This window comes from Lactuca sativa, chromosome 5 (genome assembly GCF_002870075.4).
Source record: "Lactuca sativa cultivar Salinas chromosome 5, Lsat_Salinas_v11, whole genome shotgun sequence".
NCBI lineage: Eukaryota > Viridiplantae > Streptophyta > Magnoliopsida > Asterales > Asteraceae > Lactuca > Lactuca sativa.
Window position 1 is genome coordinate 68834761 of NC_056627.2, and position 25504 is coordinate 68860264.

Consider the following 25504-nt stretch of genomic DNA (forward strand, 5'->3'; position numbering starts at 1 on the left):
TCAATTATCTTGATTGGGATCTATAAAATGTATGTGTTCTTGACCATGAATTTTGATTCATAGGGTTTAGTTTGTGTATTTCATAAGTATGTTGCTATTAGATATGAAAAAGACATAGATCCAATTTAGGTTGCATGTACCCTTAAGTGTTAAGCGAAATTCTACAAGTAGATTGTTATTGCAACCTAGAATTCTCATCAATTACTACCCTTAATAAAAGGTGTTGGAAAGGCATTCATTTTTGCATTCCATTCCATAATTCTCATGGTATTTCTCCTAGCCACACATGGTCTTGTTATGTTATATATTACCATTGGTTTGTTCAAGATTTACTTTGAAATGCCAAATGAAGATAATACTTAGTAAAATCATGTATGATCATTATTCTTGTAGTCAATAATTTTTCTTATTGTTTTGTCACCATTGTGAGATCATTATGCCAGATATGGTTTATAATATTTGTTACCCCTACTTACATATTTTTTGATATGATATTTGGAATTCTCATTTCTTTTATTTTCTCTTTTTAATTATTTACAGTGGATGAGACTATTAGATAGACATGTTTCAACATGCTGCTAAACCCATCGCAAATAGAGGAGTCTATAATTACTTTTTGGTTCATTGGCTTTTTACTCTAATGTTGAGCATTTGGTAGATTGATAATGGAAATCTCAACTTTTAATGTTGATAGAAAGATGGATCTCTTCTCATATGAGGGATATTTCTTTTTTATTGACTTTCTACTTGTGTATACCTAATTTACTATTTCAAAACAAATTTTATTACATTTTCTTTACAAATTTTAAAATACCTACATTTTTTTTGCTAACAATTGATTTTTTTTATACCTTTCATGATATTTATCATCTTTCAAATTCATTGTTGTAGATATAAATAAAAAATGTTATGTCCATTATATGAACAAGATCCACTCCAAAATTTCAAATTATAAACATTAGCGTTGGAATCATGTAAACCGGGTTTGGAGTGTATGTTTTTAACTTTTATGAACAAGATCCCATGAACCCATTATAAGCTACATAATTATTTCTTTTGTTAACATATACGTTGTCCAATTGGGTAAATATATTTGGGTGCATATTAAGAGATTCCAAAAAACCTGCATACTTTATGCTCTAATTAGGCGAATGCCCGCGCATTGCGCAGAAGCATCTATATAACTGAAATCTTTACAAATATATGTTGCTTTTAATATAACAATATTGTTGTTTTTGAATTTGATATAATAATTTATATACTAAGTTGATATAATATATTGATTATTTTGATTTATATGATAATATATACATCTATTAAAACTGTATAATCTCAATCTTTTGAACTACATCTACACATGGGTTACTCATGAATAAAATTAAATATAATATATGGTTTAATGTTATTTATACTTGTTGTTATTCTTAATTAATTTTTTAAAATTTATTTGCTTAACATTTCAATTTCTATCATTGTAATTATTTAAACCATCAAACAATTTTTTTTTTATTTTAAAGATAACAATATAATCATTATATAAAGTTATTCTTAATTATTGTTATTATAAGTTATTTTAAGTTACTTATTTAAAAACTTTTAACGGTTATAAAAATATATTTAGAAAATATTTTAGTTAAATTTATATTACAATTTAGTTTTTGCATTTATCACTATAATTTATCACTTTTAACTATTAACAAAATATTCTTTGGGTTTTTTTAAGTGAAACTGAAATTTATATTGAAGTTAACCATGCAATGTTATATTTAAATTAACAAATTAAATATTTTGTCCAAACTGTTCAAAAGTTGTAGCTTTAAACTCATAATGGTTTACATACAACAACATATTAAATTTAATAAATTTAGTATAAAATGTTAAAAGTTAAAGACGTAACTTTATAAGTAGAAGTAAAAATATTATTTTTATATTGAAATTTAGTTTATTTATGATTACACTTTCGGTTTGATACTTATTTAACCTTATTAACAAACTTATAATCATTATTAGAAATACACTAAAATTTATCACTTTTAACTTTCTACAAAATATTCTATAGATTGCTTAAGTTGAACTAAAATTTATATTTAAGTTGATCCCGTAAGGTTATATTTAAATTAATAATTTAAGTATTTTATATAAATTGTTCAAAAGTTGTAGCTTTAAAATGATAATGGTTTAAATATAACAACATATTAGACCTAATAAAATAAGTATAATATGTTAAAAGTTAAAAACATAACTTTATAAATAGAAGAAAATATATTCTTTTAATATTGAAATTTAATATATATATATATATATATATATATATATATATTAAACTTTAGGTTTTATATTTATTTAACCTTATTAACCAATTTATAATCATTATTAGAAACAAATTGAAAAGTCATGAGAGTTTCAAATGAATGTGGTAAAAGGAAAAATGAATGGGGGTTTCAAATGCATGAGACTCAAGAAAAAATGTTAGCTTTATAAGTATGTATGAAGCTTTTACTTAGAAGGCGACGGAGGTTTTATTAGTGTTGTATGTTTTACACCTAACAATTTTGAATTTTGATAGGATTATACTTTGTTGTTAGTGCCCCTTTCACATTATATGTTCAACATATCTTATGTTTCATCAAAGTGCTCTATCGAATCTTTCTTTTTATATTTTTTTTTCGTATTAATCATATACATTATGCAAAAGTTGCTTACCGAACAATGGCGGATCCACCTTACTACCATAGAGCATGGGATATCTAGGAGTCCCCTAAATAAATTTAGTATTATATATTTTTCAGAAAAAAAAAAATGTTTATATTGCCTTTAAACCCAAAAAATAATTTGGGATATCCTAATTTTTTTTAGGTTTTTTCTAAATGGTAAATCCATATACAAACTAGTCCATGAAGTAAATTGTCAAATGCCCAAAACAAAATTAGTTTAATTTAACAATTAACACAAACTTGAGCCCAATACATAATAAAAATCGGAAATAAGAAATCAACTAACGATTCGATGCTGACTCTCCCCTTGCAATGCGCGTTGTCGCTCCTGCTGCCCTTCCTTCTTCTGCCGGTGATCGGTCATCGGCAATGGGTATTTTCTGAAAAAATCGCACGGTGGCCAGTGGTTGGTGATTATTGATCAAAGTGGTTACAATGAAGCAAGTAAGAAGAAATTATGTGATTATTTTTTTGATAATTAAAATTCAATTTTTTTGTCATTGTGTTGAAATAATAAAAATTACCAATTAGGATTGTTAAATTAGGGAGTTAGGGTTAATAATTAGTGATTATTTGTTGTTGAAACTTGAAATCAAGTTTATAGTTCAATATTTTGATAATTTGATTATAGGTTTCTATTTGTTGTTCAAACTTGAAATTAAGTTATAGAATTATTGTTGATTGTTGATATATTTTGATTATAGGTTGTTATTTGTTGTTAAATTTTGAAACATGAAATCACATTTATAGTTGATTGTTTAATGATATAATTTGATTGTAGGTTGCTATTAACAAATTTTTCAAAAGACAATTAGATGTTGGAGACAAAAATGGTGAAGGAACTTCAAAAAAAAAATAAGGCTAATGAAAGTGCAAAAGTTCCACAACCTAATCAACCTATGCCAAAACCATAAGAACTACAATCTAATGAACATACTCCAAAACCAAAAGTGCCACAATCCTTTGATTTAAATGATCTTCCTTTGGAACCAGGGGAGAGGCCAAAGATTACATCTTATAATCCTAATCAAGGTGATGAAATAAGGAGGGCATATTTGATTAAAGGACCTTGTCAACCTGTAACACTTGAATTTTGGTAAGTTTCTCTTTTGCCCTTGAATTATGTTGTAACATTCCGTTAAAATAAATAAATAAATATAAATAAATAAATAAATAATAAGCCTTAAGACCCTGAGACGTATTTTTTATTTTATTTTATTTTAACCTTAAATCTGTAATAATTTATCATTATTAGCCATAAGGAGTTAAATGGTATCATTTCTAGAATTTGGGGTCTATATTATAACATTAGGACTTGAAATGTTAAGAAATTCGCAAAGCAATGGTTGTTTGGTAATTATTGGATTTAATTTGAAAAGGATTTAGGGAGGCAAGGACCAATGTTGTATAAATGGTATTAAGTTTGGAAGGGAAGGGATTTAAACCTAGAACCCCCTCCCCCTCATTTCCTTCGTGCTAACCCTAACCCTAAACATATCCTCCATCCGCCACCCTTATACCTCCATTCCTCTAATTGTTGTTGCAACCTTATCAAGGCCTTGCACCACAAATCGACCCGCCGTTGCTCCCGCCGTCGAAGAATACAAGAACAACAAGTCCGACGCTGTAACAGTGGGGAGATCAGAGGAGATGAAGGCTCGTGATATCTGTTGCTTCAATTTTTAGTCGGGTTTGCGCACCTCCCTCTACTCCGATTCGTTTTCTGTTAACATCGCCGTTGCCGCCCGTCTATGTGGTTGTTCTTATCGTGGTTACGCCAACCATCGTCCTCCTCCAAAGGGGAGGGTGCAGCAGCATGGTGAGTGTTTTTGAAGGTGTGTGTGTGTGTTTCAGAATATGTAGGGGTGTGTGTGTGTATTTGTTGGCCGGATATCGTAAAGGACCACCATGGCAGCTAACCATGGTGGCTGCCACCCATGCTACTTCTTCTTCCTCCACCAACCACCATGAGAGGTGGTTGTGTAAGTGAAATGGTGTTTATGTGTATTTTTATTTTAGTTTAATGTTGTTTTGGGTGTTGCATAATCGAAAACTAGAGAAAAACCACCACCACCACCGTGAGGTGGTGGTTGCCACCACATGTCGTCGTTCTACCACCACCAATTGCCACTTTGGATGGTTGTGTGTATATGTGTGTGTCTTTGGACGGATGTTTGAAATGCTTTTGACACTCTTTTAGCCTAAAATCATAACTACCACCACCGTGAGGTGGTGGCTGCCGCCATGAACCACCGTTGACCACCACCGCCCTGGGGTGTTAGTGTGGTGCCCAGCTTATTAAACTCTAATTAACCTAAAAGCCTAACATGGAACCTAATTGGCTACTATTTAGGTTGGAAGCCCTAATTAGGGTTTAGAAAACCCTAATGTCATGAAACCCTAATTTTGGAGTTGGTCGGGACCCGCATTAAAACTATTAATTAAACTTAAAATAATACTTAATAATGTCCCTACAATTAACATAATGTTTTATAGGGCTTCATAGATTAAGTTCTTAAAGGGGTAAGTGTTGAACACTAACCCTAGTTGTCATTTTATGTGAAAAACCCTAGAATCGAGAAGCTCTATTTTGGAAAATGATCGGGCACGTATTTGGACTATTCATTAGGTTATTATTTCACTTGAGAATGACTAAGTCAAACCTTAGTTAGTCCTACCCTTAGATGATTATGTCCTTAATGGGTGAAGCGTTCTTACTTAAACCTAGTCGTCATTACATGTGAAACCCTAATCGTCATTTCATGTGAGGTGGTCACTATTGCAAGTGACTATGACCAGTAATCGGGTATTGACTCAAGTACCTTGCTGTAGGTGATTAGAAGTGAGTTGAAGCTTGTAGAGTTCTTCGTTGCTACAGTGGTTATCCGCATGCATATCGAGGTGAGTTTTGCCTCACTATACCTATGGGTCGAAGGCACCAATGTCGAACTGCTAGTAGAAGGATGCCCTAGGGACTATATATATAGTCATGTAGGATAGAATGATGACTCTTGATCTAGGCTCTCTTTCCTGTTCCTTGTTTGGTTGTGGTTCTAGAATAGGATCATCTATCTGGGTGACAATCTCACCTCTAAGTATATACGGCCATACATTCCTTGGATTGTCGATATTTATTATGTTGTTATGCTGTAGTGATCGGTTAGATCTGTGTTCCGGTATTGAGTATGTTATTATAATGTATTGATCTGTTAGATCTGTTTTCTAGAATCGAGTATGATGTTATGTTGTAATGATCAATTAGATTTGTCTCCTGGTATTGAGTATGTTGATTTGTGGTAATAACCTATAGAACTGTATATTATCTGTGTTTGTTGGTTATCATCTACGGAGTGTCCTTAAGGATTGTCTTTGGTTATGTAGGATAGTCTGAGAACTCTTGGTCTAGGCTCCCTTGACCGTTCCTTGTTTGGTTGTGGCTCTATGGTAGGACCATCTATTCGGGTGGCTATCTCACATCTGGTTACTTATGGTTACGCATTCTATGGGGGTTAGCTGGTAGCGGGACTGTATGTTGTGAGAGGATTAGTAGGAAGTAGTGACTTGTATGATTATTGTTTTCCTATATTATGTGCCTACTTGATCCTGATTGTTTATATGTCAACATATTGTGTTTGGTTTGGATTGAGGCAGTCCTTCTTTGTGTGGTAGGCCAAGATATCCGGTGCGGGCCGGTTGTAAGTCATAGGCACGGAGGCTAGGGAAGAGCGGTAGGGTTGAGGCGGTAGACCAACAAACCCTGGCTATTCTAGCCCGATGGCTGATTGGACTTGTTGTATATTGGCATTCCAACCTGGGGTATTCCATCCCGAGGATGACTGGACTTGGAGGTTGACTGGGCCTGGGGTATTCTAACTCGATGGTTGACTGGAGCTAACGTGTTTGATTATATATGTGATTTGTTTATATGGTGGTATTTTGGGGGAAAATCACTAAAATTTATGCTTACCAAGATGTTTATGGTTTCAGGTATCATCAGTTATTGTTGGAAGGCAAAGGCGGGACTGTACACACACATTAGCAACATCGAAGATTCCACATTTCTACAATACTCTGATTTTTAATAAATATAATTCATAATAAATGGTTTTCTTATTTAATGGATTAATAGATTGGGGAGTTTTTATCTTAATAAAAATGAAAATTTTTCGTTATGAAATTCGGATGTTACATATTTAAATTGTCCAATCTATCCCTTAAGTTGTACGCGGCACGCACCACAAGTTACGCTTAGCATATAAGCTTTAAAGCGAGTATGCGGGGCATACGTAATGACTTTTGAAAACCCTAATTTCCGGGGTTGGCCACTATATGATCATCCTTATGGACATGAAACCCTCGTTTATTCAGCCTCCTTGTCTGCTAGCCCTATACTCGAAACCATAACTCCATAGTTGAGCGTTCTTGAGCTTAGAAGGTCTTTTAGGTGTGTTTTATGTGTTTTAAAGGAAGGAGATCATCTAGAAGCTTCATCGGAAGAGTGGGAGCTTGTAGATTCAGGTTATCATCATCATTTGTCACCCATTTGAGGTATAAAGCTCTGAACTTGTTGTGTTATAGATTAGATCTCCTTTGTTTGAGTTTCGGACCTTTCTTGGTCCCATAGATGATATCTTATGGCTTATTATCATTTTTGAAGCTTAGAGTTGCTACTCTTGGTATTCTTTTGGGCCTAGAGTCATAAATTGTCATCTATGAAGCTTAGAACAATCCATGCATGAGTTATGGCCATGATTATGAAATTAGAATGTTATAAATTGAAGTTCGGATCTTTTAGGGCATGCAAAGTCACCAAGTCAGTGACTTTATGGTTCTAGATACTCTTTGGGACTCAGATCTGTGTTTTGGACCGTTAGACTTAAGAGCTTAATGGAATAAATGGCTTAATGAAGGAGTATGTTGGGCGTACAAGGCAGTACGTTGGGCGTACAAGCCATGCAGCGGGTACACTTAGCGTACAGCCTAGTACGCCTCGCGTACTCAGTCAGTTTGGGCTTCGTATCTTTTGGGCCACTTCTTTGGACCTTGTTGCTTTGGGCCTTTTGGGCCATCTAAAATCAAGTGTTTGGGATTTAGGGTAAGGTCCATATGGGGGTTAGGCCCAATTTGTAAAATTGGGCCATAAGTGGGCCTTAGTGGATCAATTGGTATTGTGCCTTTTTAGTTTATGGATTTAGGCCTCAATTTTGGTTCAAGCTAGGCCAGGGGTAAAATTATCATTTTACCCCAAGTATGGATTATTGGCTATTGATTTGAACCCAAGTGTTAATTGGGTGTTATTTTTGTACTGATTTCTCAGGGAGTCATCAGGGCAGCAGCTAGGGATTTCTTTCAGTGAGATTCAACTTTCGAGGTGAGTTTCCTCACTGGGTTTAGCAGGTCTAAGGCACCAATGACGGCCCTTATTGATTATGCTAGGATGCTAGGAGTTTGCATGACCCTTGCATGTGTTATGTGTTGCTATGTATATCGGGCGGTGCTCGATGTCGGGCGAGGCTTGAGGACTAGAACATATGCTAGTTTTTATGATTAGTATATGTGTTAGCATGATTATATGATACATATTGTATATGTATAGCAGGAGAGGCTTAGTTACAGGTGAGGCCTAAGAATAACATATATGTAAACCAACAGGGGACCGATGTTTGGTGGGGGCCCAGTATGTGATTTATTATGTATGGTATGGGGTAGTTTTGGGGAACTCACTAAGCTTTGTGCTTACGGTTTTCATTTTATGTTTCAGGTACGTTCGGTCGCAAGGGAAAGAGCTCGGGATGACTATATTGCACACACCACATGGATTTCGCACTTGATATTTCACTCTGATTTTACGATATTTAATACACTAGCATTTTTTGGGATGTATAGATAATGTTGGAATACTGTTTTACTTAAATTAAAAATGAATATTTTGGATCATGTTTTTGGGACGTTTCAAGTTGATATCAGAGCCTTGGTTTGAGGGATTTGGGCACACTCTCGGGTGTGTCTGAATAAAACTAAGGAATTGGTAAAGTTTTGCAAAGAAAATGTAACATCCTAAAAATACGGTCTAAAAATTTCATTTTAAAACATTAATAAAACCATAATTCTCAATCATAAACATAACTCGTTATATCAAATCAGAGTATCATCTCAAAACATTTTCTTTTTATCAGAGTAAACATCCCAGGCTAAAACTTGTTGGTGTGTGCCATGCAGTCATCCTGAGCTCTTCCTTCCGTTACCAGAAGTACCTGAAACCAAAATTGAAAATTGTAAGCACGAAGCTTAGTAAGTTCCCCAATCTACCACATACCATACATAATCACATTCTGCAAACATTGTGTTGGGTAGTAGATTTGTTTATGTGTTGCGTCTTTGGGCTCGTTTAATAGTCCATTATTTTGTACTCCGGTTTGGGCCTGTCCAACCGTGAGCCTATTAGGTTTACTATTTAAGAATATGCTTGCATGCATATTAGGTTAACGATCTAGAGTACGATTGATAGAAGAAGATAGCATTACAAAGTTCTTTCTTTATCGTTCCTGTAAACCTTCTAACCCTCTACAGTTGATGTTCTTTATCGAGCTCTTCTGAGGGTTGTTTATAAATCATTCGACGCGTTTGATTCATTCTTGAGTTGTTTGTTGTTTTCGTGTTCTTGCTGTTTACTGTTTATTTACCCTGTTTAAGATCTAATCGATCTTCAAGTTAATTTTAAGCTTATCAATTGGTATCAGAGCAGGAGGCTGTGTAATCGATACACTTCTTTTCTAGTGAAAAATGTTTCAATTAGGGTTTTCCGCAATTACTGATATTTATTGAGCCGTCATCTCATTATTGACGTATCTTGATATTTATTGTTTTGCCCTAATTTGATTTATTACAAGTCTGATCTTTGAACAGGTTATTCGATCATAATGGACGAGTCGCAATCGAATCCCATCAATATTTCCAACAACATTGGATCCACCACGAAGATTTCCATCCTATACACCCATGATTATGAAGTCTGGGCGCATCACTTTGAAGATTATGTTATAGGATCTGAGGATAATGGATACCTCATCTGGGAAGCAATTGTTAATGGACCATTTTCTCACTCTGCAACTTCAAGGATTATTAAAACTCAAAAGGAGTATAATGGTCTACTGAAGGATGTTAAAGATATTGCGCAAGATGAAAAAGATAAATTCCAGTGCAATATTAAGGCGTTAAGATTGATCAAATTCGCCCTTCAGTCCGACACTTTTAGGCTGGTGAGTTCATGCACGACGGCAAAGGAGATTTGGGACAGGCTACGTGAATTGTACTCTACAGACGAGGATCTTGAACACTCAATTCAAACCTTACTCTTGTCTGAGTTTGGTGAATTCAGGCAAGGAGCCGAAGAATCTGTGACCCAAACGTTCGACCGCTTCAATCATCTTCTTAGCAAGATGATCAAACATGACATTGAAAGGAAGCTTATTGAGCAGAAGGTTACGTTCTTAAATGGTCTCAGATCAGAGTGGAGAGCTGTTGTGTCCACAGTGAAAGCCCACGAGCAGTTTAAATCATATTCTTTGGCGAAACTGGTGGGCATTCTCAAATCTCAGGAGAAGATTGTGTTGCAGTAAAGAATGTGGTCTCAAGCCTAGGTTCGTTGGCCCAACTGTCAAAAAGTAATGCTGTGATGGAGGACGAAGACCTCAACTTGGAGGATTATGACCTCACGTCTGAGGATTATGCTATGATGGTGTCTAACCCCAAAAGGTTCATCAAGAAGAGATTCCCCTCCAACAAAAACCGAAACTGGCAGGGAAGTTATAGTTCAGAAAAGGTTAAAGATGAATCGAAGGTTGAAGAGTCTAAGAAGGAACCGAAGGCAGAAGGTGATTCTGGAGTAAGCTGTTACTAGTGTGGAGGGAAAAACCACTATGCAAAGGATTGTGTCCTCAAAAAGATGGCTGAAAAGGATGAGGAAAAGGATGAAGAAGCTTTGCTGCAGAAAAAGCTTGATGAGATCAGGAAGAAGAAATCTACCGCTAACCCTTCTATGAATGCTCTAATTGTGCAGGGTTCGGTTGCTGATGACGAGTTCGGTGGCGTGGAGGTTTGGTCAACCGACTCTGAAGACGATGAAGTGAGGAAGCCTTCTCATTGAAAGGCTTGTGTGGCAAAAGAGGAAAGCAGTGGAGGAAGGTGCTTGATGGTGTCTGACGTATCTCAGATGAGGGGATACAATACTGATGGTGGGAGCAATGAACCGAAGGAGCAACATGATATGTGCTTTACAGCCAAACCGCTCAGTGTACAGTTCAACGAGCTCGATGAACTAATCAAGAAGGTACAATCGGTTTTTGTCTCATTTAAAATTCCACAATGCTCATATGAAAAAGAACTAAAAAGTGTTAATACTTAAATCTCTCATCTAGATAGTAGTTTAACTCAAACTCGGGTCACCAATTCTAACCTAACTGATCAATTAAGCAGGGTGTCTTCGAAGAGTGAGGAACGGCGCATGTGGATCGAATTGAAGGAGTCGGAATTAGTCAAAATAAAAGATGAAAACATTTATTTACAAAGAGACAATTTAAAGCTTTTGAAACAGCGAAATGTTTTTTGTTTGATTGCTAAACGTCTTTACACTAATATTACTCAGCTTCATTTAGATTGTGAAATAGGACAAAAGATTCATCGCATGATTTTGTCCTTCCTTGAGTTTAAGGAGGATGAAATTGATGCCGAAGCATATAATTGTGAGAGTGTGATATCATCTGAGGACGTTAATCCGACCTATATGTATGGACTGGACAAAATAGAATCTTTCATTAAATCCAAGGACCATAAGGACATGCTTAAAAACCTTTTGGATGAAAATGATAGACTGAAACTGAGAACCGAAACCATACAAAAATTTGACTATTTAAACTCCAACTTGAGCTCTGAAAACAAAATTGATGTTGAAAATGCATCTGAGCTTAATGAGGATGATAATATGAGTGAAATTTCTGTAGAGGACACGGTTGACTGCTCAGAATTTGTAAAAAGCGAACCTGAAAACCACAAGAATCTAATTTCAGAAAATTCAGTAGAGTTCGCTCGATTGTCCCAACAAAAGTCCCTGATCCTAGCAGAGAAGGCTGTTGTATATCAAAAGGTTAGGACTACTCCAAATCAAGTATACAAGGTCACCGGAGTAACCGAACATCAGACTGCTGAACTCACAGCAATTGTAAACGAAGACAATGCCGATGGCTGCGATGAGTTCTTCTGGTCAGCTCCAATCGATAATGCTGATGAAACGGTAGGCTTATCTGAAAGGACCTCATGGAAAAGTAAAGGTAGATACGTGCCAGAACCCTTGAACAAGACTGATAATTTTGATGTGCCAAGTACCAGTGGTACGAAAGACATTCCTCAAGAAAATGCAAGTTCGGCAAAAGAAGACACTCCCTCTAGTGAAACTTCCTTAGCTCAAAGTGAACCAGCCAAATAAAAACCGAAACCAAAAGCCAACATCCATCATCAACCAAAGCAGATGAGAAATCAGAAACGTCAAAGGAATCAGAGATACAGGAAGAATCTCTCTGAAAGAAAACAGTTCTGGAAATCCCAGAATGCTTATTTCTCACATCAAGACAAGAACCTAAAGTATGAGAATAATCCTGTTGAAACGCACGAGAGCCACAACAACCGAAAGCAAAGGTTCGGTTCAGAAAAGAATACCAACCGAAAGCAAAGGTTCGGTTCAGATAACGAAACCAACCGAAAGCAAAGGTTCGGTTCTGAAATCAAAAGAGATCAAAACTCTAAGGTCAGTCCCACCAATGATCAAAAGCAAAAGGGTCACCTAGAGTCTCCAGCCAAGAAGTCATCTCAATCTAAGCCCTCTCATTCTTACTCATCTAATTCTTCTAATTCTTCCAATTCATCTCCACCTCGCTCTAAATTCCATTATGTTCCTTCTCAAAAATCTCAATCATCAGCTGAATAAAAAGGTAAACAGAAGGTTTCAGCATCCAAACCAGAGTCTAAACCGAACGCACCTAATCCTAATAAAATCAAAGTTTTCACCATCAAAAAGAAAGATGAAACAACACTAATAAAACGAACATATCTTGTTGACATCTCTCTTACTATTCCTGTACCTGTGAAAGGCTCACGTGGACCCAAGAAACTTTGGGTTCCTAAATCTGCTTAAATTTTGCAGGTTATCAGTGACGAGCAGTTTGACGAAGAATGGTACATCGACAGTGGCTGCTTGCGTCACATGACAGGGAGGAAAGAAGAGCTAAGGGAATACAGGTCTCTTTCAAATGGTGGAAACGTCAAGTTTGGAAACAACTCCTTCGGCACCATAAAGGGGTACGGAATGATCACTAACGGTGATTTCACGATAAGAAAGGTTGCATACGTGGAAGGACTACAACACAACCTCATCAGTGTATCTCAGCTTGTTGAAGGTACCGGTCTAAAAGTCTCATTCGACGATGAGGGTTCTGAAATTATTGAGAAGAAAACAAAGAAAGTTATTCTCAAATCGGAGCGTAAGGGTGAAATGTTTCCTCTAAACCTCAAACCCATCAAAGGAAACCCAACTATATGCCTGTTATCAAAAGCACAATCTGACGAAAGCTGGTTGTGGCACCGAAGGCTCTCTCATCTCAACTTTAAAGACATCAACAAACTTGTCACTGGAGGTCACGTTCGAGGTCTTCCACTGCTCAAGTTCGACAGAGATCATTTGTGTGCTGCATGCGAAATGGGGAAGCAGAGTCGTCAAAGTCATCCATATATAATAAACACTAAAGTTGTTGAACCACTTGAATTACTTCATATTGATTTATGTGGTCCATCATCTATCGAAAGCATTGGTGGTAGCAAGTATATACTTGTTATCGTTGATGACTTTTCGCGGTTTACATGGGTGTTCTTTCTAAAGCTTAAATCTGAAGCGACTCATAAGCTAAAAGTGTTCATCAAGCAGATTGAAGTTCAGCTGAAGAAGGTCGTTCGCAAAATCAGGAGCGACAATGGTCTAGAATTCAAAAATAGAGAATTTGAAGAATTCCTAGCAGAAAAGGGAATAAGTCACAACTTCTCAGCTCCCTACACACCTCAACAGAACGGAATTGTCGAAAGACGAAACCGATCTTTGTGTGAAGCTACCCGAACCATGCTAAGTTTCGCTTCCTTACCTCTTTATTTTTGGGCTGATGCTATTTCTGCTGCTTGTTTTACACAGAACAGGTCATATCTCAACAAGCGATTCACGCTCACACCTTATGAGATTCTCAACAACAGGAAGCCCAATGTGAAATTTTTCCATGTGTTCGACTCACGGTGCTTCATCTTTAACTCTAAGGAACACCGCAACAAGTTCGATGTCAAAGCCGACGAGGGAATCTTTCTGGGATATTCTCTTACTTCTAAAGCGTACAAAGAGTTAAACAAGCGTTCGAGGAAAATCGAAGAGACTTACTATGTGACTTTTGATGATAGCTATGTCAAAAAGCTAAAGGCCAATGAAGACACCGCTGGGGAAATCTTTCCTCAAACTGGCCAAGTCACGGTCTCGATCGCTAATCTATTCGAGAAGTTTATGGAACTATTTGACGAACCAGAGAAAGCCACTCTCTCAGAAGCAGGTGCAGCAGACAATAAGGTAGATCACATGAAACAAATTGTTGAAGATACTGCAAGGAGAATGAATGAAGGACGATCAAGTTCTGACGAACCTCCATCAAACAATGCTTCAGTCGAGGGGGAGGATCAACCGTCATCAACTCAGCCAACCTCACATGTTGAGGGGGAGCCAAGGTCTCTAACTGCTCCCGAAAGCACTTCACCAACCGAAAGTGCTTCACCATCCGAAGGTGCATCAACGCCTGAAAGCTCAGCACCACAAGAAAACTCTGAAGCTCAAGTTTCGCAAAGTATTCCTGGAAGCTCATCTATCGAGGGGGAGCATGCTGATATGTCTTACGACTATGAAAGCCAGTCCGAACCAGAAGAAATGATAAATGCTGAACTGGATCCAACCTTTGATCCAAACTACCCTCCTCTCACCAAATGGACCAGAGATCATCCTGTCTCTCAAGTTGTTGGTGATGTCTCTTAAAAGGTTCTGACCCGATCACAACTCAAGGCAAAACAGACATCCTTATTTTCCAAAGTTGAATTCTGCATGTTTAACTCATTCGTATCGAAAGTTGAACCAAAGACAGTTAATACTGCTCTTGATCACTCCGATTGGGTTCAAGCCATGCAAGATGAACTGAACGAATTTGAAAGGAACAAAGTCTGGCGCCTCATTCCAACTCCTCCAGAAGCGTCAGTTGTTGGTCTCAAATGCGTCTTTAGGAACAAAATGGACAAGGAAGGGAACGTCATAAGAAACAAAGCTCGTCTGGTAGTGAAAGGATATTGTCAGGAGGAAGGGATTGATTACGAAGAGACTTTTGCTCCTGTAGCTAGGCTTGAATCAGTCCGAATATTTCTTGCCTATGCTGCCCACAAAAACTTTGAGGTTTTCCAAACGGACGTCAAGTGTGCATTTCTCAATGGAGAACTTGAAGAAACTGTGTATGTGGAGCAACCTCTTGGATTCGTGAACGAGAAGTATCCTAATCATTGCTACATACTGGATAAAGCTGTGTATGGTCTCAAACAAGCTCCCAGAGCCTGGTATGAAACGCTAACTAAATTCTTAAAGATGTCCAAATTCAAACAAGGTTCGGTTGAGCCAACCTTCTTTCGTAAAAAGGAAGGTAACCACCTAATGATCGTTCAAATTTATGTCGATGATATCATCTTTGGCTCAACGAATCCTAGCCTAACAGCTGAATTCAGAAAGCTAATGGAGACTAAATTTGAAATGAGCTCAATGGGTCCTATTAACTTTTTCCTTGGTTTAAATATTAGACAGGGACCCGAAGGTATCTTTATCAATCAGGAAGCTTACACGAAGACTCTCTTAGCAAAGTTTTGCATGATGGGAGACTCCAAAGTCAAAGTCCCAATGGCATTCGGCACCAAGCTCACCCCATCCCTGGACAAACCAGCTGTTGATATTACGCTCTATCGTCAAATGATCGGCTCTCTGATGTATCTTACTGCTAACAGGCCTGACATCATGTTTTCTGTGTGTTACTGTGCTAGATTTTAGGCAAACCCAGGCGAACCTCACATGCTTGCAGTGAAGAACATTCTACGATATCTCAAGCGAACTGCCTCCTTAGGTCTATGGTATCCCTCTAACTCAGGCTTCTTCGTTCAAGCCTACTCAGATGCAGACCTTGGAGGATGTGGACTCGACAGAAAAAGCACCACTGGTGGCTGCCAATTCCTTGACGGGAAGTTGGTTAGCTAGCAGTCAAAGAAACAAACGTGTGTGTCTTTGTCTACTGCCTAAGCTGAATACATAGCAGCTGCCTCCTGCACCTCTCAAGTGATTTGGATCCAGAGTCAACTTCGAGACTATGGACTCAATATGAAGAAGATCCCTCTATATTGTGACTCTGAAAGTGCAATTAGGATCTGTCATAACCCAGTGCAACACTCCAAAACCAAACACATAGCGCTGAGGTATCACTTCATCAAAGATCATGTGGAAGATGGAAACGTCGAAGTACATTTTGTTAGAACCACTGATCAACTGGCCGACGTCTTTACCAAAGCTCTTCCTGAAGCGTCATTCAATAGAATTTTACAAGGGCTAGGTATGATGGAATCAGAGTCAGTACCACAAACTACCTCTCAACCTCAAACGTAAGAAGCGACATTGACCGAACGTTCAGGTTCGGTTGAATCATCTGACTCGCTCATCACTTCAAAGGTAGTTTTCTTGGTTGTAAATTTCTTGTATAAAGTTGTTTATCTTATTGTTAAAAGTCTAAAAGTATTCGGGTTCGGTTTTTCAAAATTTTTCAAAACCGAAACCAACCGAACGCTCGGGTTCGGTTTTTCAAAATTTTTCAAAACCGAAACCAACCGAACGCTCGGGTTCGGTTTTTCAAAAATTTTCAAAACCAAAACCAACCGAACGCTCGGGTTCGGTTTCTAAAATTTTTCAAAATCGAAACCAACCGAACGCTCAGGTTCGGTTTTTCAAAAATTTTCTCAACCGAAACCAACCGAACGTTCGGGTTCGGTTCCATAATTTTCCAAAGTTTTCTTTTATCTTTTTATTTTCTTTCTTAGTCTTATTTTTTTTATTTTTTTATATATCAAAAATTCCAAAAATATTTATTTCCTTCTAATATCAAAAACTCCAAAAATATTTTGTTTTTTTTTTTTGTCTTTATTTTTTTTGTATGTTCGTTCGTTTATGGGGATATAATAGTTGGATTAGTTAAGTGTCCCTAGAAGCATGCTGCTGTATGTGTCCCAAGCCTCATAAGATTCTGAATAATAGCCTTAATGACTTGGTATAAACAAACCTTGTCTTTCCAATTAGGCTATCACATTTATTCTAATCGTGAGCTACCTCACTCTCTTCTCACATGAGATAAGAGTTTTCTGCTTGGTCCTTATTTTCGCAGCATAGGTACTTTAATTTCTTACACCATCTCCATTACATTTCTCCATTACATTCGTCTCATCAACGTAACCCTTGAGACTCTCAGAAATTACCACTGAGGTTTATGGTTACACAATAACTGTGTTTATGATCTTAGTTTCGTGCCACTACGAGCTACGTGAAACCCAAAATTCAAAACCAAATCTGAATTGACGGTGAACAATTACATTGCTCAAGTTTTCACTACTGAATTGACGAACGTATCCTCATGAAATCTCAAGTTTTTATTTTGTGTGGTTCCTATGAAATTGTTAAACACCATAACATTTCTTCCCTTGGGATCCAGTTTTTAATTTTTTTGTTAAGATTTTATATTTTCCAAACCACTTTAAAATTAATTCCTACCTACTTGTTCAACAGACTACACCGGTCTCACAAGTACTTTGTTCACTTTCTACCTTATTTCAAGATTAGAATTGTTGAATCAAAGCGAAAACCACCCTTAACTAGCCTAATTAAAAGAAGCCTTTCAACATTTATTAATAAGTGTTTGATCGTTATTCAACGGGAAACCACATTCACACTTTAAGGTCTCTCTTGACTTTGAAGGAAGAGATTCGTGCCCGGGATCATTTGTTTCGTGTCATTATTGACATCACATTTATTCCTAAAAAGAGTTGCTTTATTTTTTTTCCACTCTTAGCACGAAAATCTTTGATTTTCCAAAATTCTAGTACTAATAATTACAGGCTGTCTTCTTGTATCGGTGGTTAATTATAAAGATGTGGTCAAAAATCATCCACGTAGGAGTATCCTTCAAAAGATGTCGTTACAAAGATAAGATGAAGGGTTGCTGACTCAGGCGGGAGATAAATGGATTGAATTTCAAACGACGGTAAAAAGGCACACATGCGAATTTGAAATGCCCATTTTTTAACTGACATAGTGGACGCGTGTGCGAATATGAAGCGGTTCCTCTCTGGCACTAAACAGGCGCGTGTGGATTTGAAACGGTTTCTTCAAAAACGACGCTTGTTGGGCGGCGTGTTCCAAGGAATCTGACACTCTCTCTCATGCGTGATCATCGCATACCTTAACTGTCACGCATCTGTCATTCTGAAAAAACCTTTTCGTATTTCCATAGAAGATTTGAACAGATTTTTCTCTCTCCTAACACCCACTATAAAAGGCAGTCTCCTCTCCCATTTACCTCTTTACTGCATCCAAATTCCCAAGAGAGCAAAAATTCCCTAAAGCCCTTACTGTTCATCTTCTTCTTCCTAACTTCAACAATGGCAGAATCATCGTCTGTTCATGCTACCTCACACATCCTTCCCATTCGCCCTCAACAGTTTTTGGTGATTGACTTAACCCCTCAGTCGTATGATTCCTACATGTTTCCGATCATCGAGCGCCTGAAGTACTCGCCAATCGCTCCTGGACTTTCTAGGCTTGAATCTGTGCCTATGGAGCTCCTATCGCAGGTGTATGCGACTGCACCTTACGATAAAGCAGTCGATAGGGTTTTCTTCGAGGTTTCTGATCACAAGACCTCGATTTCAAAGCAACGATTTGGCGCAATGCTAGGGTTTGCTACTGACCCTTCAAGGATTAATCTGGAGACGATTCCGATTGGGCATCTTTACAATATGTTTTACAATATGGGGTACACGGAGGCGCTCACCTCCGTAGCGAAGTTTAAAAAATCCTGCTTGCCGCCACAGTGGAACGGCATGTTCACTGTCCTCTTCAAGGGTTTATCTGAACGGAGCTCAGGATCAGACGGCTCCAGTCGACTCTTCTTGTCGATCATGTATGGAGTCTACAACGGCGTTAACCTTGACTATGGGTTGGTTCTCTGGCAACAACTCATTCAAAGCCTCTCTTCTTCTTCACGACATTCTGAGGTGTCGTATGCACGGTTTTGGGCTCTCATCACCAAGTGGGCGATGGATAAGTTCGATGTCCCCACTGTTGCCGGTTCATTGATGTCTTCGATCGGTACTTTTTATACCACGAAGATTATCGTCTCAGATGCATCCAAGTTCTCTTTCATTGGATCTATTCCGGAGACCATGTACGGCGATGTTCCATCTGATAGCAGGATCATCCGGACTATTAAGGAGTTCAAGCAGTCTGGATCGAGGGAACTCACACAGGAAATGCTCAAGTCCATCCATGATGCAGATAAGCCTGTTCATAGAGGTAAAAAGGCAGATAAAGGGAAGCAAGTGACCAAAGGGGCTAAAGGTCCTTCTCCCAGGAAGAGGAAACCAACCAAAGCTGCACAATCCCCGCAGCCGAAGAGGCGAAAGACTCAACCGAACCGCAAGATCATAATCGCTTCCTCTTCGAGTGAATCAGAAGGTGAGAGTTCAGATTCGGACGGCTCTCAAAGAGGCGAAACCCCTCCAAGAGGCAACACTCCACCCCGATCACCTACCCCAGACATGGAAATCCATGTCTCACCAATTCCCTCTCCTACTCAAACAATCCCTACTTCCATTCCCACCATAAATCCCTCTACCACCATTCCTAAAACCTCTTTCCCTATACCACCACCCATTTTCACTGATACAACAACAACAACAACTGCAAAGGTTACAACCAACACATCTGATACGGGGGTTCATACCGATGCAACCGAAACACCACCTGTAACCGAACCTCCTCATACAACCGAAACTCAACCACCACCCGAACCTATCCACACTCAACCACCACCCGAAACTACCCCCACTCCCACTCAACCTGAACCTACTCATACCACAACACCCCCAGCTTCACCACCCCCAACATCTCCAGGTCATGCCTCTGATGGAGATAACCCTTTCCTTGGAGGGGAAAATATGACCTTTGATTCGGTCTACTTTAGTTCGTTTCAGGTCCAAAGCGATGACGATGAGGAAGCTCCAGTAACAAAGAAGCATCTTAAGGAGCTGCATGAGAAGGTTGACATGCTTATTGCTTCATCCTCCAACACTCAATCCTCTCTCTCTGAAGCCGCTCTTCAGAAGATTGTTGATGCCTTCTCCAGGGCTCAGCATGATTCCGTCGCTTCTGCCACTGCAGCAATTGACGCCTCAACGAAAGCTTGTGAGGCAGCGACCGCAAAAGTCGATAAACTATTCTCTGAAGCCTCTTCCCTATTAAAGTCCTTACAGGAGAGCGCCGATGCAACAAAGACAACGTTGGAACCAATCGTTCAACAATTGGCCACGTTCGTCTCAACGGAGTTGAAGTCGTTCGCTACCCTTCGCCAATCCATCAGCGACGACAACTCGGCCCTTCGTGCCTCCATTGACGAGCGCCTCTCTAAACTTCAAGAGGATCTCGCTGCCAAAAACTCGTTGATGGACGTTCTTGCTAGTAAAACCACCGCCCTCAAGGTCAAGAGCGCTCAGCTTTCCAACTCTCAGCAACAAATTGACGCTCTTTGATCCGAACGGGAGGTTATTAAAACATGTGTTTCGGATGTACACTCTGCCCTATCCAACATCTTGGAAGCACACGATCCGATTATCAATCATTCGGTGAGGCGAACCCTTGCTAAAAAACTTGCTCCTGCCCTAGACCTTCTCAGCAAAATTGAAGGGTTACCTAGTTTCGTGTCCACTCCGAAACAAGGGGGAGAAGTGAAGTCCGGATCGAATCCACCTCCTTCCTCAAAAGCTGCTCACACAACCGAACCTCCTCCTACTGGTCAAACTTCGGGTTCGGGTGTGAAGGATAAACGGAAGAAGATAGCTGAGGAAGAGGATGAAGATGATAAAGAAACCATTGCTGACTTGCTGAAATGCAAAAACAGTCGCAATGTTGATGATGACAACATTCGTGTGGCACGAGAAGCGGAAGAAGCTTAACGCAAGAAGAAAGAAGCCCACGATCTCCTCGAGAGCAGGAAGACTCTTTTCCCTGCTTGGACTCGAGAGAGAATGATAAAGGAGCCTATTGATACACCTAGCATCCTTTGGCTCGAACCAGTCATCTCCTTCGACTGCTACAACTCTGTCGATTCGCAGTTCGACATGCCCTTAACCCGAAAGGCGTTTATCTTCCACGCCTTCTCCAACATTTTTGAAGTCCCTCGTCCTAATCCTGAGGTTGATCGGGAGTTAATCGAGTTTTATCTGAAGGCTGCTCAACCACAGTACCAAACATGAAGCGCTCAGAAGATCGTTGATGTTCGGGTTTTGAAGCCATATACCAAAGGGAGATTCATCAACGTTCGGTTCAGGGTAATCAGAGGGTCTGCAAGAACCGAACATCTCATATCTTTAGCAGATCTGTCGAACCTCAACCCCCATGATTGGATCGTTCTGACCAACATCCTCTTGACGAATGAAGTTGAATATGGTCCGATTATAGACCATCTCAAAAGGATGTTAGTCTGCTATATCATGGAGGTCGCCTTGATGGATCAGGAGATAGCCACAGTCTTCAAGAAGAAACCGAAGATCTCTCCTGTTGGCTTGGCCAGTGATCTCAATCAGATGAAGATGGGAAAGATTGACCCAAGGTGAAACTCGGTCATGTTCACTAGGGCTGAAGGACAGAAATGTCTCTTTGCCTTAGCGAATAAACATCTTTATACCACTGCTTGTCTTGAGCATGTGCTAGGGATCATCCATCGGTGTAAAGAGAATACAGTGGATGATATCAAATACTTCGATGATATGATACAGTGGTACATCCGATTCAGACAGACGATACTCGCCCTTATCTCTCGTCTGTTTCAGACTGTAAAGAAGAAGGTTCCTGCTGCTGCTGGCCCAAGTAAGAAGTGAAGATCTCGCTCCAATTGACGCAAAGGGGGAGATTGTTGGGTAGTAGATTTGTTTATGTGTTGCGTCTTTGGGCTCGTTTAATAGTCCATTATTTTGTACTCCGGTTTGGGCCTGTCCAACCGTGAGACTATTAGGTTTACTATTTAAGAATATGCTTGCATGCATATTAGGTTAACGATCTAGAGTACGATTGATAGAAGAAGATAGCATTACAAAGTTCTTTCTTTATCGTGCCTGTAAACCTTCTAACCCTCTACAATTGATGTTCTTTATCGAGCTCTTCTGAGGGTTGTTTATAAATCATTCGACACGTTTGATTCATTCTTGAGTTGTTTATTGTTTTCGTGTTCTTGCTGTTTACTGTTTATTTAACCTGTTTAAGATCTAATCGATCTTCAAGTTTAGTTTTAAACTTATCACATTGGACCTAGCCCACTGCATCGGGCCCCGCCCGACATCAGATGAATCCGGCATCAGGACCAGCCTAGCATCGAGCCCTGCTTGGTATACAAATCTATTTCTACCAGGCCCCACCCACTACACACATACCAAAATAACATATAAACATGCTAACACAATCACTATACTATAACTGCTAGTCTCAAGGCCCCGCCTATCTTGGGCCCCACCCCTATTCTATTACTAATGTGATATGCAAGCCCGTCCACACTCAGCTAGTGATGAGATATGGGCCCCCGCCCACACGCATCCCCCTACCAAGCAAATACACATATGCTATTGCCTTGGGTACCAACCGACATCGAACTGTAGCCTGGAGAATATATATATATATATATATATATATATATATATATATATATATATATATATATATATATATATATATATGTAACCTTTCTTCGGGCCTCGCCCGCTATCGAACTGAAATCCAGAACATATAAATTGCATTGGGCTAACCTCGACATCAGATCTAAATGCGGTATACATTAACATCGCTAAACGGGCCGACATTGGCGCCTTAGACCCGCTCCTAATAGAGAAAACTCACCTCACAAGCTGACTGTAGAATCATGTGAATAGCCTTCGCTGCTAGCCGGCAGATCGTCGAACTACTGATCACTCGACTCTCCGAGCTATCAATTACCAAAATGACACTTAGACCAAAATACCCTCCAAAAGTCAAACCAAAACAACCCTGGCCAAAGTCAAAGTCAATTCTCCAAGTTGACCCAACTCACCGAGTTGCTTCTTTAACTCACTCATTCCAATAAGTCAAAATCCTGAGATCGCGATCCAATTCATCGAGTCATCCCCTGACTCGCCGAGTTCACTGGGTACTCAAGGTCGCGATTTATCAAGTCAACTCGTCGCGTCCCTCCCTGGACTCGCCGAGTCCCCAGGTCTAATTGGTGATCTTAACAGATTAAGCCCTTACACTTCAGATCAATACCCCAAGCTTCGTCTACATGCTGAAGATGACCGAATGAGGGTAAAGTTTCCAACATTACTCATTCCCAATCCTTCTTAATTGGTTAAGCCAAACCCCTAGCTCCTTAATACATAACTCTAGGTCACAAAAACTCTTATTACACCAATCCAAGGCATAACAACATAGATCTAGGCCTTATACACCAGAAGGACACATAAAGTCTCTACCTTTTCTTCCAAGCATGGCCTTTTGAGGCTTAAAATGCCATAACAACTCCTTAAAGCCTACATTAGGTTTCCAATGGCATAAAGCTTGCACCTTTATGCCTTAACCATTCTTAGGGACTCCAGATCTGAAAGGATCTTTGCTTGGGACATCCTTGTCCCATAGATCAAGCTCCATGGACCAAAACTCTCAAAAAGAGGACATAAAGAGATCTAAAAAGCTATAAGTCAAGATGAAGACTTGATTACTAGAAAATGATGGAAATGAGATGGTGTTGCTGGATCTACATGTTCCTCCTTGAACCTTCAATCTCCTTCTTCTTCTTCAAGCCTCCAAGAACACCAAAACACTTAAAAATGGCTTACATACTCACCAAATGATCTAGGGTTTCGTGGGTTATGTTCTGGACAATGGGACTGGGAATGGAACCAAAAGGAGGAGAATAAGATGTTTAAATAGGGTGCCAAGTCCCGAATTTAGGGTTTCCTAAACCCTTACCAACTCGTCGAGTCGGTCCTGCGACTCGTCGAGTAGGTCACTTAACCGGCGACCTAGAATGCTTTCCTACTCGTCGAGTCACCCCACCTACTCGACGAGTCGCCTTCTAATTTTGAGGTTTTCCTTTCTTTTCTAGGTCTTCTAATTTCAGGGTGTTACAGAAACATATTTTAAGAAAAGGTTTTTCTAAATAAGAAAGGGTGTGGTACATGCAATCAGCTGAGCTTAAGTAAGTTTTTCCAAATTACCCATACATATTATTTGATATGCTTTGATCTGTAAATCTGTGAACCGCATGCTAGTTAGGGCTAAGGATATGCTCAATTTTTTCATGATTGAATTGTAGGAGAGATGCCTTTGTATGCCTGTTATATGAGCTTGTAGACTTGCATGCTAGTATTGATCAGTCAGTGATAAGATGACCTGATTAGGTTATGCTTGGTTCCGATACTTGATGCTCGAATGTTGTTTGCTTTGTGCTTTTAGGAGTTCTAACTAGCTTCAACTAACTAATAAACGAATATGCTAAGTTACATATTATGGGAACTAAATAATTTTAGAGGGTTAGGTTTTAACTCTATTGTGTAGCTCTTGTTTGAGTCCATCCGTTGTAGTGTGAGACCTCAAACTCGAAGAATTATCTAGTTTTAGTGATATGTAATGGTATTCGTGAGCTAGTTAGAGGAAGTTAGCAGGATTTTCTTCTGCAGCTGATGGCGGAGAGTGATATGGAGTTTGCCCTATAAAAAGCTTGAATGAGATGTAGTGTTGGGAGCCTTATATGCGAGGGAAAGTTATATGGATTTAGAGTAATCGGATTGAATTAAAGCAATTCTTGAGGAAAGTATGGATAGATGTGGAAGGTGGTATGGGCCCGTACTACTGGAAGCAGAGGATCCGTACATGATTCAAGGAGAGATGCGATAAAATCAGGGAGCTTGTAGAACTATGATTCCTCCGATATATTTTGAAGTGTGTGTTCTGATGGTTTATATGGTCTATTTTTAGTATGGTGGTATTGCAACGCAGACCTATTGGCAGTTCTGGTGTCGGGGAGGGTTCAAGCTCAAGATCTGGAGCTGGGCAGCTCGATGAGTAGACTAGGGAGTTGCTCTCGTCAGAGATTACTCGTTGCATTCTCGATCATACTCTTGTGATCTTCGGCTCAGTCAAGGAGGGTATCTTGGAGGTTTTGGATGAGTGATTGAGCTTGTTTCACTTTGGGATGATGGCGCTAGAAGGAGCACGATTGTAACACCGAAAATTTCAAAACAATTTTTCATTTAAAAATAATCGTTTAATTCTTAAAAACACTTTGCTTAAAATTTCATTCATAATCGAAATGCAAAACATAATTCCATTTTCACTTGCATAATAAACCAAG

At 39.0% G+C, this 25504-nt stretch overlaps 1 protein-coding gene across 1 annotated transcript in view; it reads left to right on the forward strand.

The window, feature by feature from the left end:
* The first annotated feature begins 3149 nt into the window (after positions 1 to 3149).
* Positions 3150 to 25504, forward strand: part of LOC111908413 (uncharacterized) — a 97829-nt gene continuing 75474 nt past the window's right edge. The window contains exons 1-5 of the mRNA XM_023904242.2: positions 3150 to 3158; positions 3496 to 3547; positions 3708 to 3810; positions 4271 to 4340; positions 4401 to 4533. Of these exons, the coding sequence (XP_023760010.2) occupies positions 3150 to 3158; positions 3496 to 3547; positions 3708 to 3810; positions 4271 to 4340; positions 4401 to 4533 (367 nt within the window). The remainder of the gene's footprint in view (positions 3159 to 3495; positions 3548 to 3707; positions 3811 to 4270; positions 4341 to 4400; positions 4534 to 25504) is intronic.